General features: G+C 36.9%; 4 protein-coding genes across 5 annotated transcripts; 3 read left to right on the top strand and 1 right to left on the bottom strand.

The window, feature by feature from the left end:
- Window positions 1–222: 222 nt before the first annotated feature.
- Window positions 223–1089, top strand: LOC108826079 (chaperone protein dnaJ 11, chloroplastic). Its single transcript, XM_018599457.2, has one exon. The coding sequence runs from the start codon at window positions 293–295 to the stop codon at window positions 800–802; it is 510 nt and encodes a 169-aa protein (XP_018454959.1). The 5' UTR covers window positions 223–292; the 3' UTR covers window positions 803–1089.
- A 4922-nt stretch (window positions 1090–6011) lies between these two features.
- Window positions 6012–7289, top strand: LOC130508255 (cold shock domain-containing protein 3-like). The gene has a single exon (XM_057003633.1). The coding sequence runs from the start codon at window positions 6128–6130 to the stop codon at window positions 6974–6976; it is 849 nt and encodes a 282-aa protein (XP_056859613.1). The 5' UTR covers window positions 6012–6127; the 3' UTR covers window positions 6977–7289.
- Window positions 7290–9019: 1730 nt separating this feature from the next.
- LOC108838832 (thaumatin-like protein 1) lies at window positions 9020–11128 on the top strand. Its single transcript, XM_057003629.1, has 2 exons — window positions 9020–10004; window positions 10640–11128. The coding sequence occupies exons 1-2, from the start codon at window positions 9238–9240 to the stop codon at window positions 10776–10778; spliced, it is 906 nt and encodes a 301-aa protein (XP_056859609.1). The 5' UTR covers window positions 9020–9237; the 3' UTR covers window positions 10779–11128.
- A 283-nt stretch (window positions 11129–11411) lies between these two features.
- Window positions 11412–13223, bottom strand: LOC108822817 (calmodulin-lysine N-methyltransferase). 2 transcript variants are annotated; one of them, XM_018595994.2, is made up of 7 exons: window positions 13066–13223; window positions 12810–12978; window positions 12639–12745; window positions 12367–12427; window positions 12165–12280; window positions 11940–12072; window positions 11412–11854 (listed from the first exon to the last, which is right to left on the bottom strand). In XM_018595994.2, the coding sequence occupies exons 1-7, from the start codon at window positions 13127–13129 to the stop codon at window positions 11575–11577; spliced, it is 930 nt and encodes a 309-aa protein (XP_018451496.1). In that variant the 5' UTR covers window positions 13130–13223; the 3' UTR covers window positions 11412–11574. The 2 variants fall into 2 exon arrangements, with proteins under 2 accessions (XP_018451496.1, XP_018451504.1); XM_018596002.2 differs by having other exon boundaries at window positions 12639–12718.
- Window positions 13224–13272: the final 49 nt, after the last annotated feature.

The raw sequence follows: 13272 nt of genomic DNA, 5'->3' as shown, positions 1-13272 counted from the left end.
GAGTAAAATCTTACGTACATTCTTATCTCTACCGCAATAATTCCAAACTGGATAAGCTCCTTTATCTGACTCAGCTCAACAGGATCCGATCCGCTTGTACACTACTTAACCCGGCCCGTATCTTAATCCTACTTTTAGTATGTAATTTAAAACTAATTGAGTACTAATTAAGCAATTAACGACTAATCGCATCTTCCTCTATAAATAAATCTCTCCGTCTCTTTCCCTCTCTCAAACCAAAGCAGAGAAAACCAATCAGAACTACGCAAACGACACCGTTTAACAGCAAAAGATGCTTTCTTCTTCTCCAACCTCCTTCGCTAATCCATTCCTCTCCACGTCTCCCCCTCTCTCCCCCGTATCTCCTCCGTCTCGCTCCGCCCGTATCTCGCCTCCTCCCGTCTCCGCCTCTTGCTCATACACCTGCACGGAGGACGCCCCGCGGCTGCACCAGATCCCGCTACGATTGACGACAACGACGGCGAACGCTTCTCTCTACGAGATCCTGGAGGTTCCTCTCGGCGCGACGAGCCAGGATATCAAATCGGCTTACCGGAGACTGGCCAGGATCTGCCATCCAGACGTGGCGGCGGGAACCGATCGGACGAGTTCTTCTTCTTCTTCTGCGTCGTCGGCCGATGAGTTCATGAAGATCCACGCGGCTTACTGTACGCTTTCTGATCCCGAGAAACGATCTGTCTACGATCGGAGGATGCTTCGCCGGAGCAGGCCTTTGACCGTCGGTAACTCGGGGATGGGCGGTTACGTTGGCCGGAACTGGGAAACAGATCAGTGCTGGTAGCGAGTTCACTCGGTGACCGAGTTAACCCGCGTTAATTTGAATTTAAGAAAAAAGGATGAATCGGATTTGTATAAATTAAATAGGGAAACGATAAATCGGGAGCTTGCTTGACGTTGTAATTAATAGTAAGTCATTAAGCTAACACGGACGAGGATTTTAGTGTGCTAACATATGCTATACGGCGCCGCTTGGTTCGTGTTACGTAGGATCTACGTGTGTTTTTTTACCTTGTGAATCCTATACTAGTCATCAATGAAAACAAAAGAGTGTCATTTTTCTTGTTTCTAGAGCTCATTTGTTTAACATACATAGATTGAAATATACATAATACCTATTTCACTGCAAAATGTCAAAGTAACCAATAAAAGAAATCTAACTAATATTACTATATGAATATGAGTATTCTTTGAGCAAAATATAAAAAATATCGATGTAGTCCATGTTCATCATAGTAAATCATTATTTTCATCATTTTGGCTCGTCTCAGTTCTCTGGAAATCGAAATCAGGAATCTCGACGACTGGTAGAACGCATCCAAATGACATAACGTTTTTGTTAGGATAAATCCATAAGTAATTAATTATATTAGCTGGCCCCACTAACCGACTGATGTTCTGGTCTTCTTGAACAGGTTAACATGGGCAATGAAATAAGTTTGTTTCCCAATGTGAGCCAAACATATCACTCACTTTTATAGTTCTTTCAGGTACTAAGTTGAGAGATTCTGAGTTAATGAATGTGGATTTCTAGCTGCTGTTATAGTCGAATACATTACTATCGTCTATAGGTATTTCGAGTGCTATTTTGTCATTTAAAAACAATTAAAATATGTAATATTACCACAGTGTTATCTGTACAGGCGTGTTCAAAACCGTGTGATCACCGACAAAATAAAAACTGAAATCAAAATTGGGATAGACGAGATATAAGATAATTTTGTCTACGCGGTCGTACTACGTTGATTGGTGCGATTTATATCATTATATTGATATACTCAAGAGTGATCGCTTGAACTACTGCTACAGGCAGAATAACAAGTTTGAACCCTAGACTTGGTGAGATCGAATTTGGAAGTATATTGGGTCATAAGCCGATGGATAAGTTTCTTAAGTTGACTTCAAAATTATTTTGCATGACTTTTTGTTGATAACAATAATAACCATAATAACATCCACATCATAATTAGGTGGCCTATAGCCGAAATAGGTACGGGCCCATAAGGTTGTGGAAACTGGAAAAGTAAGCATGTTGCCAAGTGGTAAGATAGTATTTTATCATAACTTGTCGGGACTGTAATAGTATGATATATTCTTCTAGAAGCTAAAGGATTAGTTTTTTTTCTTTTTGGGTTTAGTTTGGAATAATTGCACTCAATGTCTACAACTTTTATCATATTTACATTCTCTACCTTATTTCTCTCTAAGTTTTTTCCCTCCGCCACTTTTTCCCATAATATTTAGGTATTTTCCTAATTACTACATTCTTCTTATATTTTCAGCCAATTCACCCTTTAATTTGTTACTTTGTTGATAGAATTTGATTCAACATCTTTTGTGTAAACGTTTCCGACGTTTAACTGAAAGACATACGCCAGTGTATCATATGTATATGTTCATTGTAACCAAGATGTCTTCGTTTTGAATAGAAAGTTGTATTTTATCTTCTTCTCTTTTTTTTTCTGTTGAATTAGATTATATTAGAACAATGAGGTAGGATGCAAAGTCTAATACATAAACTAGAAGAAAAAAAAGTTATTCTCAGCAATTAAATCCCATAAGGAAGCTAAGAGCACTAATATTGCAGGTTCTGTAAAGAGTTTTAAAACAGGAAGGGTCCACCAAATAGAGAGAAAAGGGAAAGAAACAGAGAAGAAAGACGTATATAAAAAAACCCGTTCAGCTTTTTTTTCACTACATATGGTGGTTTTAATTTTTTTTTAATAAAAAAAAAAGAAATTGAAGAAACCCACGTGGTTTCTATGGATAATGTTGCTCTAAAGCCCATCCAAAAAGCATATAAGCAACCTAAACAAGTTGAAATTCAAAACTTAAATCTTCAAGTTACTGAAGTTTTTTTTTTTGTAACTTCAAGGTACTGAGGTTCAGGAGAAAGAAAGGAAAGAAGAGATAGTAACCATGAAATTCAAAACTTAGAGTTATATTTTATCTTCTATTCAATTTTTATGAATAGACATAAAATGAACGAGGTAAAAGTCCGCAGAACAATCTCAGTTCTTAAGTATATATTTAATTATCAAGTTAGGTCTTACTTATATGTTAATTTTTAATGTTCAAAAGAAAAAAAGTTAGGTCTCACTTTCGTTTTTCCTCTTTATTTGCTAGCATGTAGTATATACATAATTTTAGATAACATGACCACGTGCCGTAAACTTCTAGTATTCATTCAAAAAAGAAAACTTGCAGTATCTGTTACACTGCTAAAATTAAGTGATGATGAGAACATATTTCATAAATTTTATCCAAATTAATGAAGTTCTTTCTTGTCAATAACTAGAAGCCTGGAACTATATGATCAGACATTTACAAACACACATATATATATATACCACACCAATTAATATAGACCCATCTGAACGAAGCTATTGTGCTGTGCTGTACCCAATACTAGATCTTGATCCGCGCTTTGGAAGCGCGGAATATTTTACGATGAAAAATTTCACTAATAACGTAACAAATATTTTGTTAACTTTTAAAGAGTGTGTATTTAAAATATTTTTGTATTTAAATCAGTGTTTTTAAATTCAACCCGATTGTGATTATACCGGTTAATCCGGAGATCTAACAATTCAATTTAGTTTTTTAAAATATTTATATTAAAAAGTCACTAAAACCCGAGACTAACCGATTGAACTGATGGATGACCGATATGTAATCTAATTTGATTGAAATTGTAATATTTTCATAATTTGTAGTCTTATAATCCAAATTTTAAAATTCATTATTTTGTAATTTATGAAATTATGACGTTTCTACAAAATTTTAAAGAGAAAATGATGGATATAAAATAACTAAGATTAATTATTGTATCGTTTGGAAACATTGATAGTAGTATATAAAATATATTGTTTGGAAACATTGATAATAGTATAAAGAAATAAGTATATTGTTTGGAAACATGGATAGTAATATAAAGAAAAGAACATTAGTGATTTAATGTAGGTTTAACTATAAAGTATAAAAGTGTATTTAATTTAAAAACTTACAAAATAAATGTTAGGTCCAACATAATGTTTCTGTTTTAATAAGATAGATGATTGTGATTATACCGGTTAATCCGGAGATCTAACAATTCAATTTAGTTTTTTTAAAATATTTATATTAAAAAGTCACTAAACCCGAGACTAACCGATTGAACTGATGGATGACCGATATGTAATCTAATTTGATTGAAATTGTAATATTTTTCATAATTTGTAGTCTTATAATCCAAATTTTAAAATTCATTATTTTTGTAATTTATGAAATTATGACGTTTCTACAAAATTTTAAAGAGAAAATGATGGATATAAAATAACTAAGATTAATTATTGTATCGTTTGGAAACATTGATAATAGTATAAAGAAATAAGTATATTGTTTGGAAACATGGATAGTAATATAAAGAAAAGAACATTAGTGATTTAATGTAGGTTTAACTATAAAGTATAAAAGTGTATTTAATTTAAAAACTTACAAAATAAATGTTAGGTCCAACATAATGTTTCTGTTTTAATAAGATAGACTAGATTTTGACCCGCGCTTTCAAAGCGCGGGTTTATTTTCCTTTATTTTTTTTAATTACAGCGCGGATTTATTTTCCTTTATTTTTTTTAAAATTGACAAATATTTAGTAAATGTCATATTTTCATATATTTGTTTTTTTTATAAAAGACTTAAGCCTTTTATTTTTCTTTATCGTGTTTCATTTCAAATGAGTATAGGCCTGAGCACAATATCCGGATCCGAAGAACCAACTTGAAACCGACCCGAAAATCAGGGTTCCAAATCCGATCAGACCCGGGGTAAATATCCGAATGAGTTCTAAATTGCTATATCCGAAGAACCGGTCCCGAACCCGACCCGAACCGAGAACCGAATGAGTACCCGAAGATATCTGAAATGTGAATATATATCTAAAAATCTATGTTATAATTATATTTATAATTATTTTAATATTTTAAATTAATATTATAAGTTAAATATAGTAGTTATTTTCAATACTTTTGAGTATTTTTGGATAAAATATGATAGTTTGGATAAAAGTTTATCCAAAAAAACTGTATATATTGGATATTTTTGGTTATTTTTGGTTACTTTTGAGTAATTTGGATACAAAAATTTGAACTGAATTGGATACTTTGGTTACTTTGAGTACAAATAACCAAACCCGTTTTAGATACTTTGGTTATTTGGTTATTTTCATGTTCTTATGCATGAGAACCGAACTCACCCGGAAAGACCCGACTCGAACCCGACCCAAAATTTTATAATATCTGAATGGAGTTTAATTTCAAAACCCGAAAAACCTGATACCCGAAAAAACCGATCCGTATCCGAATGGGTACCCGAATGTTCAGGTCTAATGAATATTTATGTTTAGAAAATTAAAGTTTATTTTTAATGAACTAAGTTGGTATAACTTAATTTTATTATGTTGTTAATTTTTTAGATAAAAAATTATATACTCTTAATAAAGATTTATACTTTTCAATGAAAAAATTCAAAATTTTTTATGAATGCTTAAGTTATATTAAAAAGAAAAAAACATAATAGTTAAGTGATTATTTTTTTTTCACTACACAAAATATTAAGAATGGTTGAAAATAAATTATTTGAACTTGGAGGAAAAAATAAGAATTGGATATGATTTCTTGATCGGCCCAAATGACCCAAAAAAGATCTGATATGGGGAGTGGGCTGGATAAAAAAAATGACCCAATATAGATATGTTATTAATATTACTTGATTGCCCTTAATGAAATAAGCAATGTGAGTTAAAGAAAGGGCATGTTTAGTAAAAAATCCAAATGTGCTTGTACTTTAATAGTATAGATATATAAGTCCACTAAAGGCCCAACCTTATACCCAACCAAATCATTAAAAGATTTAGTTTAAAAACGAAGGGTCACGATTAAGAGCAAAGGTGGACGCGTGCACACTCGATAACGACGAAGATAGAGAGCCATTAGGGTTTTCCTGTCTAATTAACATCTTCTTTCGAGGTGTCGGCTCTCTAAAACATCATAAAGAGACCACTTCCTCTCTATATATACATACACAAAACACGCCGTCACGAACCCCATCATCAGAAACCCTAATTACTCAGATGGCGTTAGAGACTCAATCGGCGGCGGTGAGATTTACCGGGAAGGTGAATTGGTTCAGCGATTCCAAGGGATACGGTTTCATCACCCCCGACGATGACAGCGAGGAGCTTTTCGTCCACCAGTCCTCCATCGTCTCCGAAGGCTACAGGAGCCTAGCCGTCGACGATCTGGTCGAGTTCGAGATCGCTCAGGGAACCGACGGCAAGACCAAAGCCGTCGAGGTCACCGCTCCCGGCGGAGCTCCTCTCAAAAAGAAGGAGACCAGCTCTCGCGGGAGAACCGGTGGTCGCGGCGGCGGTTGTTACAACTGCGGCAAGGCTGGTCATGTCGCCAAGGATTGCAGCGGCGAGCGAGGGGAGTGTTACACTTGTGGTGATACTGGTCACTTGGCTAGGGATTGCCTTCAGAAACCAAGCGGCGGCGGTGAACGTGGAGGACGTGGAGATGGGTGCTACACTTGCGGTGACACTGGTCACATGGCTAGGGATTGTGTTAAGAAGTCTGGTGGTGAGCGTGTAAGCAGCGGCGCCGTTGGAACTTGCTATACGTGTGGCGGAACTGGTCACATGGCTAGAGATTGTCCGAGCAAGAGACAGTCTGGTGGTGGTTGTTACGAGTGTGGTGGTGCTGGTCACATTGCTCGTGATTGTGACAGGAGAGGAAGTGGTGGAGGAGGAGGAGGTAGAAGCTCTGGTGGTTGTTATGAGTGCGGTGGTGCTGGTCATATGGCTCGTGATTGTGACAGGAGAGGAAGCGGTGGTGGCGGTAGGAGGGCTGGTGGAGGTGGTAGCGAGTGCTACAAGTGCGGTGAAAGTGGTCACTTTGCAAGGGAGTGTTCTGTTGCTTGATTACTTCCTATTCAACAAACAATAAGATGAATATGAATTTGAGTATATTTACTCTTCGTTTTCGTTTTATATCTTTTGCTGATGGGAATGATGAATTCGCCTGGTCCTTTTTTGTGTTTTCTTTTTGAGTTTTTAAGTACTACCATTATTATACAATCCTAGCTAGATTTGGTTTCTGATATGGATGTTGTCCTTTTTGATCTTTATTTGCTTATGTCACTTTTGAGTTTCGTGTTTTGTCCTTTTTGTTTCAGTTTATTGCTTTCTTTGTACGGGATGAACTGAAAGTGAAACCCAAGTTTGGTTGGTCGCCTTTTCTTGTCCCACACAATCTAATTATCATTGTTTAGCTTAGAGTACACTCGCAAAAAAAAAACTTGACTTGGTTAAACATTAGCCATGTCCAATTGTCTTCAAATCGTTTGATGATTGGATCAAATAAACCAAATCCCCACTCATCAATTCACATCGGTTGTTTATTGAAGGATCCAGTGCCGTGTGTCTTGGTAAATCTTGTTTTATAAGAGTTCTGGATCAAATGTTGATGATACTATTTAATATGTCACCAAAAAAAGGGTAAAAAATTGTTGACGATACATTTTGGTAGTTCTCAGAAAACGAGAACCATCCCCACTAGACATGAATTCCGAATAATTTTGCAGCACTTATCTAGTCCATTTCTCAGAAAACGAGAACCATCCCCACTAGACATGAATTCCGAATAATTTTGCAGCACTTATCTAGTCCATGACTCTTTAGGATCAACACAAATTTTGTCTAGGATGCTACAAGTTGTAGGTTCATACGAAGCACTAATCTCATACTACAATGTAAACGTAAGTATAAACGCAAACAGCAAGGCCATAAACACTCGGCTATATGTGCTTGGACTGCAGAGAAGAATATCGAGTTCTCATCAATTGAATGAATTTGTATCGTAAGACAAACACATGACATCTAACCCAAGTTGTTGTACTAATTGTTAAAACATATTTACCTATACAAACATAAATTACTTGTCACAACGAAAGAAGCAAGAGCCAACCAAGTTGATATCTCTCCATCACACAACTAAAGCTTTCGAATGTCGTTGACCCAACACCTTCTCTTTTCTTTTTAAAACCAATCTTGCAAAAGTCTTATCTAACGTTAGCCATTATGTCTTTTTCACATAACTCAAAAATAAAAATAGTAATTGTATTCCTCTCCTGAACCTTTCAGTCTAATATTCCAGTTTGAATACTAAAATTGAGAAAGACACGAAAAATCAAAAGATCATTATATTTTTTTTATTTGTTTTGTCATCTTGTAATAATCATAATAATTTTTTTTAACAGGGACTGAGGGACACAGCACAATTTGGGTGGCTAGTAGATAGATACTCTTAAGGCCGTGTCCCTTGGAAGAGAAAAGAGGGCAGAGGAATCTAAGGATGCATTCATCACACACCACGTCTTCTCTTTCTAGCATTTTCTGTTCACCGCCTCTTTTGTTCAATAGTACTACTTATATTTGTAGTCACTATTCGACTATTTTTTTAGTAAAAAGCCATTCATACGTTCGTTACCTGACAATTCTTCACCGAAACGTTGTACTGCACTACTGCTCATGTTAGGTGATGACTGATGGGTAACCCACCAAACTAACAAGTTATGTGTCTGCTATGCTTCACAGTGAAAAAGAAATTAGAAAATATAATTTATTGTTTGAATTTAATCTTTATTGATAATCAAAGAGGACAAGCTCTACGTAGATCACCGACATCAATAAGAGACTGATCATAGCCATATGCAACCCCATACTGGCATATTGCACGAATTACTGAGATAAACAATTGCGAACATGATAGTTGATCAAAAAAACAATTGCGAACATGATATAATAATGTGTCCTATCATTCAAAGTAAAATGGTTTCTTACATATTTTATGCATACCAATAACGTGAACATGTACGGCACATTGGCCGACTAACATAGACAAGGGGAGCATGGAGTCACGTGAAAGCCGACCTTTGTTAAAAAATATCTTAAGCCCTTTAAAAGATCCAATCCCCCACAACCAATCTCTCTCCATTCTCTTTTTCACTATAGGTTCTAAATTATATTTTCCGAAATATATAAACCACCAAGCCTACACATTTACACTTCAAACATCTCTCACGAGAGCAGAAAAACAGAGTAACCGGAAGTCTCATCTTCGGGGGCGACACAACACACAAAAAAGTGATATATTTAGAGATTTCTGGTGACTCTCTGCTCTAATGGGCCGGTTTCAAAATTCTCTCTTTCTTTTTATAATTCTTTTTCTAGTCCATGGGGTTTCCTCCACCACTTTCACCGTTGTTAACCAGTGCAGCTACACCGTCTGGCCTGGCCTTCTCTCCGGCGCAGGAACCGCTCCTCTACCCACCACCGGATTCTCCTTAAACCCTACAGAAACACGCGTCATACCTATCCCCGCCGCATGGTCCGGCCGTATTTGGGCCCGTACTCTCTGCACACAAGACTCAACCACCGGTAAATTCACCTGCGTTACCGGAGACTGCGGTTCCTCCGCCGTCGAGTGCTCCGGATCCGGCGCAGCACCTCCAGCGACGCTAGCTGAGTTCACCTTAAACGGAGCCGGCGGTCTCGATTTCTACGACGTCAGCCTCGTCGACGGCTACAACATCCCTATGACGATCGTACCGCAAGGCGGCGGAGACGCGAGCGGCGCCGCCGGGAACTGCACCGTCACAGGCTGCGTCGCGGAGCTCAACGGCCCTTGTCCTGCTCAGCTGAAAGTGGCGACGACGGGGAACGAAGGAGGAGTTGCTTGCAAAAGCGCTTGCGAGGCGTTTGGGACGCCGGAGTATTGCTGCAGCGGCGCGTTTGGAACGCCGGACACGTGTAAGCCGAGCGAATACTCGTTGTTTTTCAAAAACGCGTGTCCGAGAGCTTATAGTTACGCTTACGACGACGGGACTAGTACATTTACTTGCGCCGGAGCTGATTACCTCATCACTTTCTGTCCTTCTCCTAACCCAAGGTAATATATATTTCTATTTAAGAAAAAGTATTTCTGTTTACATTATAATACTGTAAGAATATAAAATTACTACAAAAGCTATGGTTTTATTCTAGTGGAAACACGAATAAGAATATTTGAAAACAAATTGGTATTACTAAGTAAAAAGTTTTGCTCCAATGATCGTTCAAATCAATTTTAAAAAATAAAAAGTTTGGCTCAGATTCTGTTTGAAGCCGGTCTCGATTTTTTTTTTTTAATATCACATTCAAATATTCCAACTTTTTTGATCTTTGGAGTCTTGGAGATGAATTATTCACCTTTTGTAACGTTTTTGAAGAAAGGTGACGTCAAATCACCGTATAAAAAAAATCATGAGAAGTGTTTGTCATAATGCACCGTGTTGTTTTGTCAATTTGTGAAATGATGAGACAAGACGACATTTTCATATTTTCACCCGTAGCAATAATGATATCAGCATAATAAATAAAATATCTAATGTTCTCTGTTGTATGCATAGATTTTTTTTTTTCATTCAAACGTCGGTGAACTGTGCCCATGTGCGGTCCAGACACGGCTCTTTTGTTCATATCGCAAAGATGGTCCCATTGTTATATACATACATAATAATTTTGTATTTATGTAATTTGTCTCAGTGTGAAGAGTGCAAAGAAGGGAGGAGAACTTGAGCCCGAAGCCGTAACCTACTCTTCCGCGTCATCGCCAACTATCTCTACCGTGTTTTCGTCTGGTGTTTTAGCTGTCGCGTTCTGGGCGGTACAACGCGTTTGGTGATAGCTGTAACGTATGCGTTAAAGCTTTGATACTTGATAGTAACATCTTTCGAGGTTTTCATCTAAGAGAAACAAAAGATCATCAACTGAAAGACGACCAGAAGAAAGAGTTGATTCGTGTGGTACTCCACGGATTGATTTGTTTTTAGACTGATTAGTTATAGTAATAGTTATTCCTTAGAACTCTTATCTCTTATTAGTTTTCTTCGATATTTTTAAGACAAGATGTTGTCTTTACGGATTACGGTGCTCTGTAGTAGTAGACGCCGTCTGAAAATGTACGTTGAATAATCGTGCAAATTTGGCGGGTAATCACAATTTTTAGCCAATAATATATTAACAATATACAAATACTGTCTGTCCCAATCTGTCCAAGTAAAAGGACCATTAAATTAGTTCAAACAGCTAACAAAGACAATGACTTTTGGTTCGTAAGAAGATCAAAAGCTTTGATTTATGTAGCTTGATGTCGTTCATCAATGGCAGTACACTTGATCTAGAATCTTTAGCTTTTGTAGTATTATTTTATATTGTTCTATATTTTATATTTAGATGAACGGCTTCGCCTAACTCTTGTATATTAATTGTAGTGAGGACCGGACCTCTCTATAAAGGAAGATAAGAGCATCTTGCATAGAGTCAAAAAAGGTTTCAACTTTCAAATCCACCCACTTAATATTGGATTATATCCATTAAAGTAAACACCTACACAGAATGTTAAACAAAAAGCTTGAAAAGATTGGACTATACCTGCGTTTATTCGCCGCAAAGATGAAACAGTCTTTAATTATTTATGATTAATTAGTAATTTGAATAAGTAAAGGGTAACAGTGGTTCTTGTCATAGCTAGGCCAAGACTCGTCTCCTTTCGCAAGCGTCTCATGGCGCTTCCAAACTTGTTCATCATATTTTTCGGTTAAGACGTAGTTTAAACCAATGTCTTCGATCTCCTTCAGGAACTTATCTAAAGAGTCACCTCTCTTAGGACTGAAGAAAAACGCTTCAGAGGTTTCGTTGGCTTTGAGGAGCACCTTGATGAGACTTGCAAGGTCCTTATGAAACTCCTTGAAAAAAGTACTGGTGAATAAATAAAAAGGAGACAAAGAGATTAGAAATAAAAAAAAACTGAAATCAAGAGGAATGAAAAAGTGAGGGAAGCTACCAATCGCTCGCAACTATGATGTCAAACATGTTGGTGAGCTCTGAGAGTTCATGCTGGTTCCAGTGCAACTCCATGGCTTTTACGCTTGTGTCGCTAAATGCCATGGAGTTGGACTCTATGTTACGCTTAATATCTGGATGGTTAAGTACAACAGTGAATCCAAAAAAATAATAATCTTAAAGAAACATTATACACACACACACACACACACACACACAAGGATACAATTGACTACTTGGGGATTTCCATCTGAGATGACCACTTGTGATGCTTGAGTGGTAGCAGCAATAACTAAACCGGCTAATCCATACCCGGATCCAAGCTCAATGACTCTTTTACCTCTGCACCAATTCCCAATGATCCAAATAAAATGTAAAAAAAAAAAAGAAGTTATAAGAATGCAAACTTAAAACTGAAGACAGAAAACCTGAAGCGATCTGGCTGAGACATGCAAAAGTATGCTAGAACTTCTTCTGAAGGCCACTGACCTAGAACAATGACAGTTATACTTAAGTCAACGATATGAGAGATTTACAGTCCAAAATAGCATTTGACACATCCAAGCAACTCAATCGTAACTAAAATCTAACATATTGAACATAACAGAGACATTATTCACATTAATTTCTACCTAAATCAAACTAGGATCAAAATGGGAAAACTCACAAGTAATGTGAGCATAATAACAAAATAACTTACAGACAAGTCCAGTATTATCGATGTTGTGTCGATTAGAGATCTCAAAGTCATTGAGATCACTGCAATTATCCACTCTTTGTCTGCAAATAAAATTTTCATAGAAAAATCTTATAGAAACAGCCGTAAAGATTGTGTCATTGGATCGATCGAGACTTAAAAAAGTAAACTAACGTTAGATAGAGTTCGGGAGAGGAAGGAATGGGAATTGTGTAGCAAACGCATGCTTCCCGAGAGTCTTCTTCTGAACAAGAATCAACCACCACCTGACGACAAGGGATCAAGTTGAATCCTTGAGTTGCTTTCCTTGACACCCGCTTGATCTCAACTTCAGTTTGAGAATCTGAGTTGGAAAATTTGATTCGTTAGCTTACGAGGACGTGAGAGAGATCGAGAATTGGATTAATGGAAGGGGGAGTCAGTCATTCACCAGATCTATTGATAAGAGCTTGCCGAAGGATTCTCCATCTAAGAGAAGAAGAAGTGGGATCCATGGAAGGAGAATCGTTATCGCTTCCCCTCCTCCTCCGCCGGCAAATTTTATTACCGAACTAAACTAAACAGGAGACAAACAAACAGAACAACTGTTTTGTTTCTCTCCGGATCCGTTAAGTGTATTTCACACGCTCTGCCGTTT

Source organism: Raphanus sativus, chromosome 2, assembly GCF_000801105.2.
Source record: "Raphanus sativus cultivar WK10039 chromosome 2, ASM80110v3, whole genome shotgun sequence".
Lineage (NCBI taxonomy): Eukaryota > Viridiplantae > Streptophyta > Magnoliopsida > Brassicales > Brassicaceae > Raphanus > Raphanus sativus.
The sequence above is the reverse complement of the archived record's forward strand: the minus strand, read 5'-3'. Positions and strand labels throughout refer to the sequence as shown.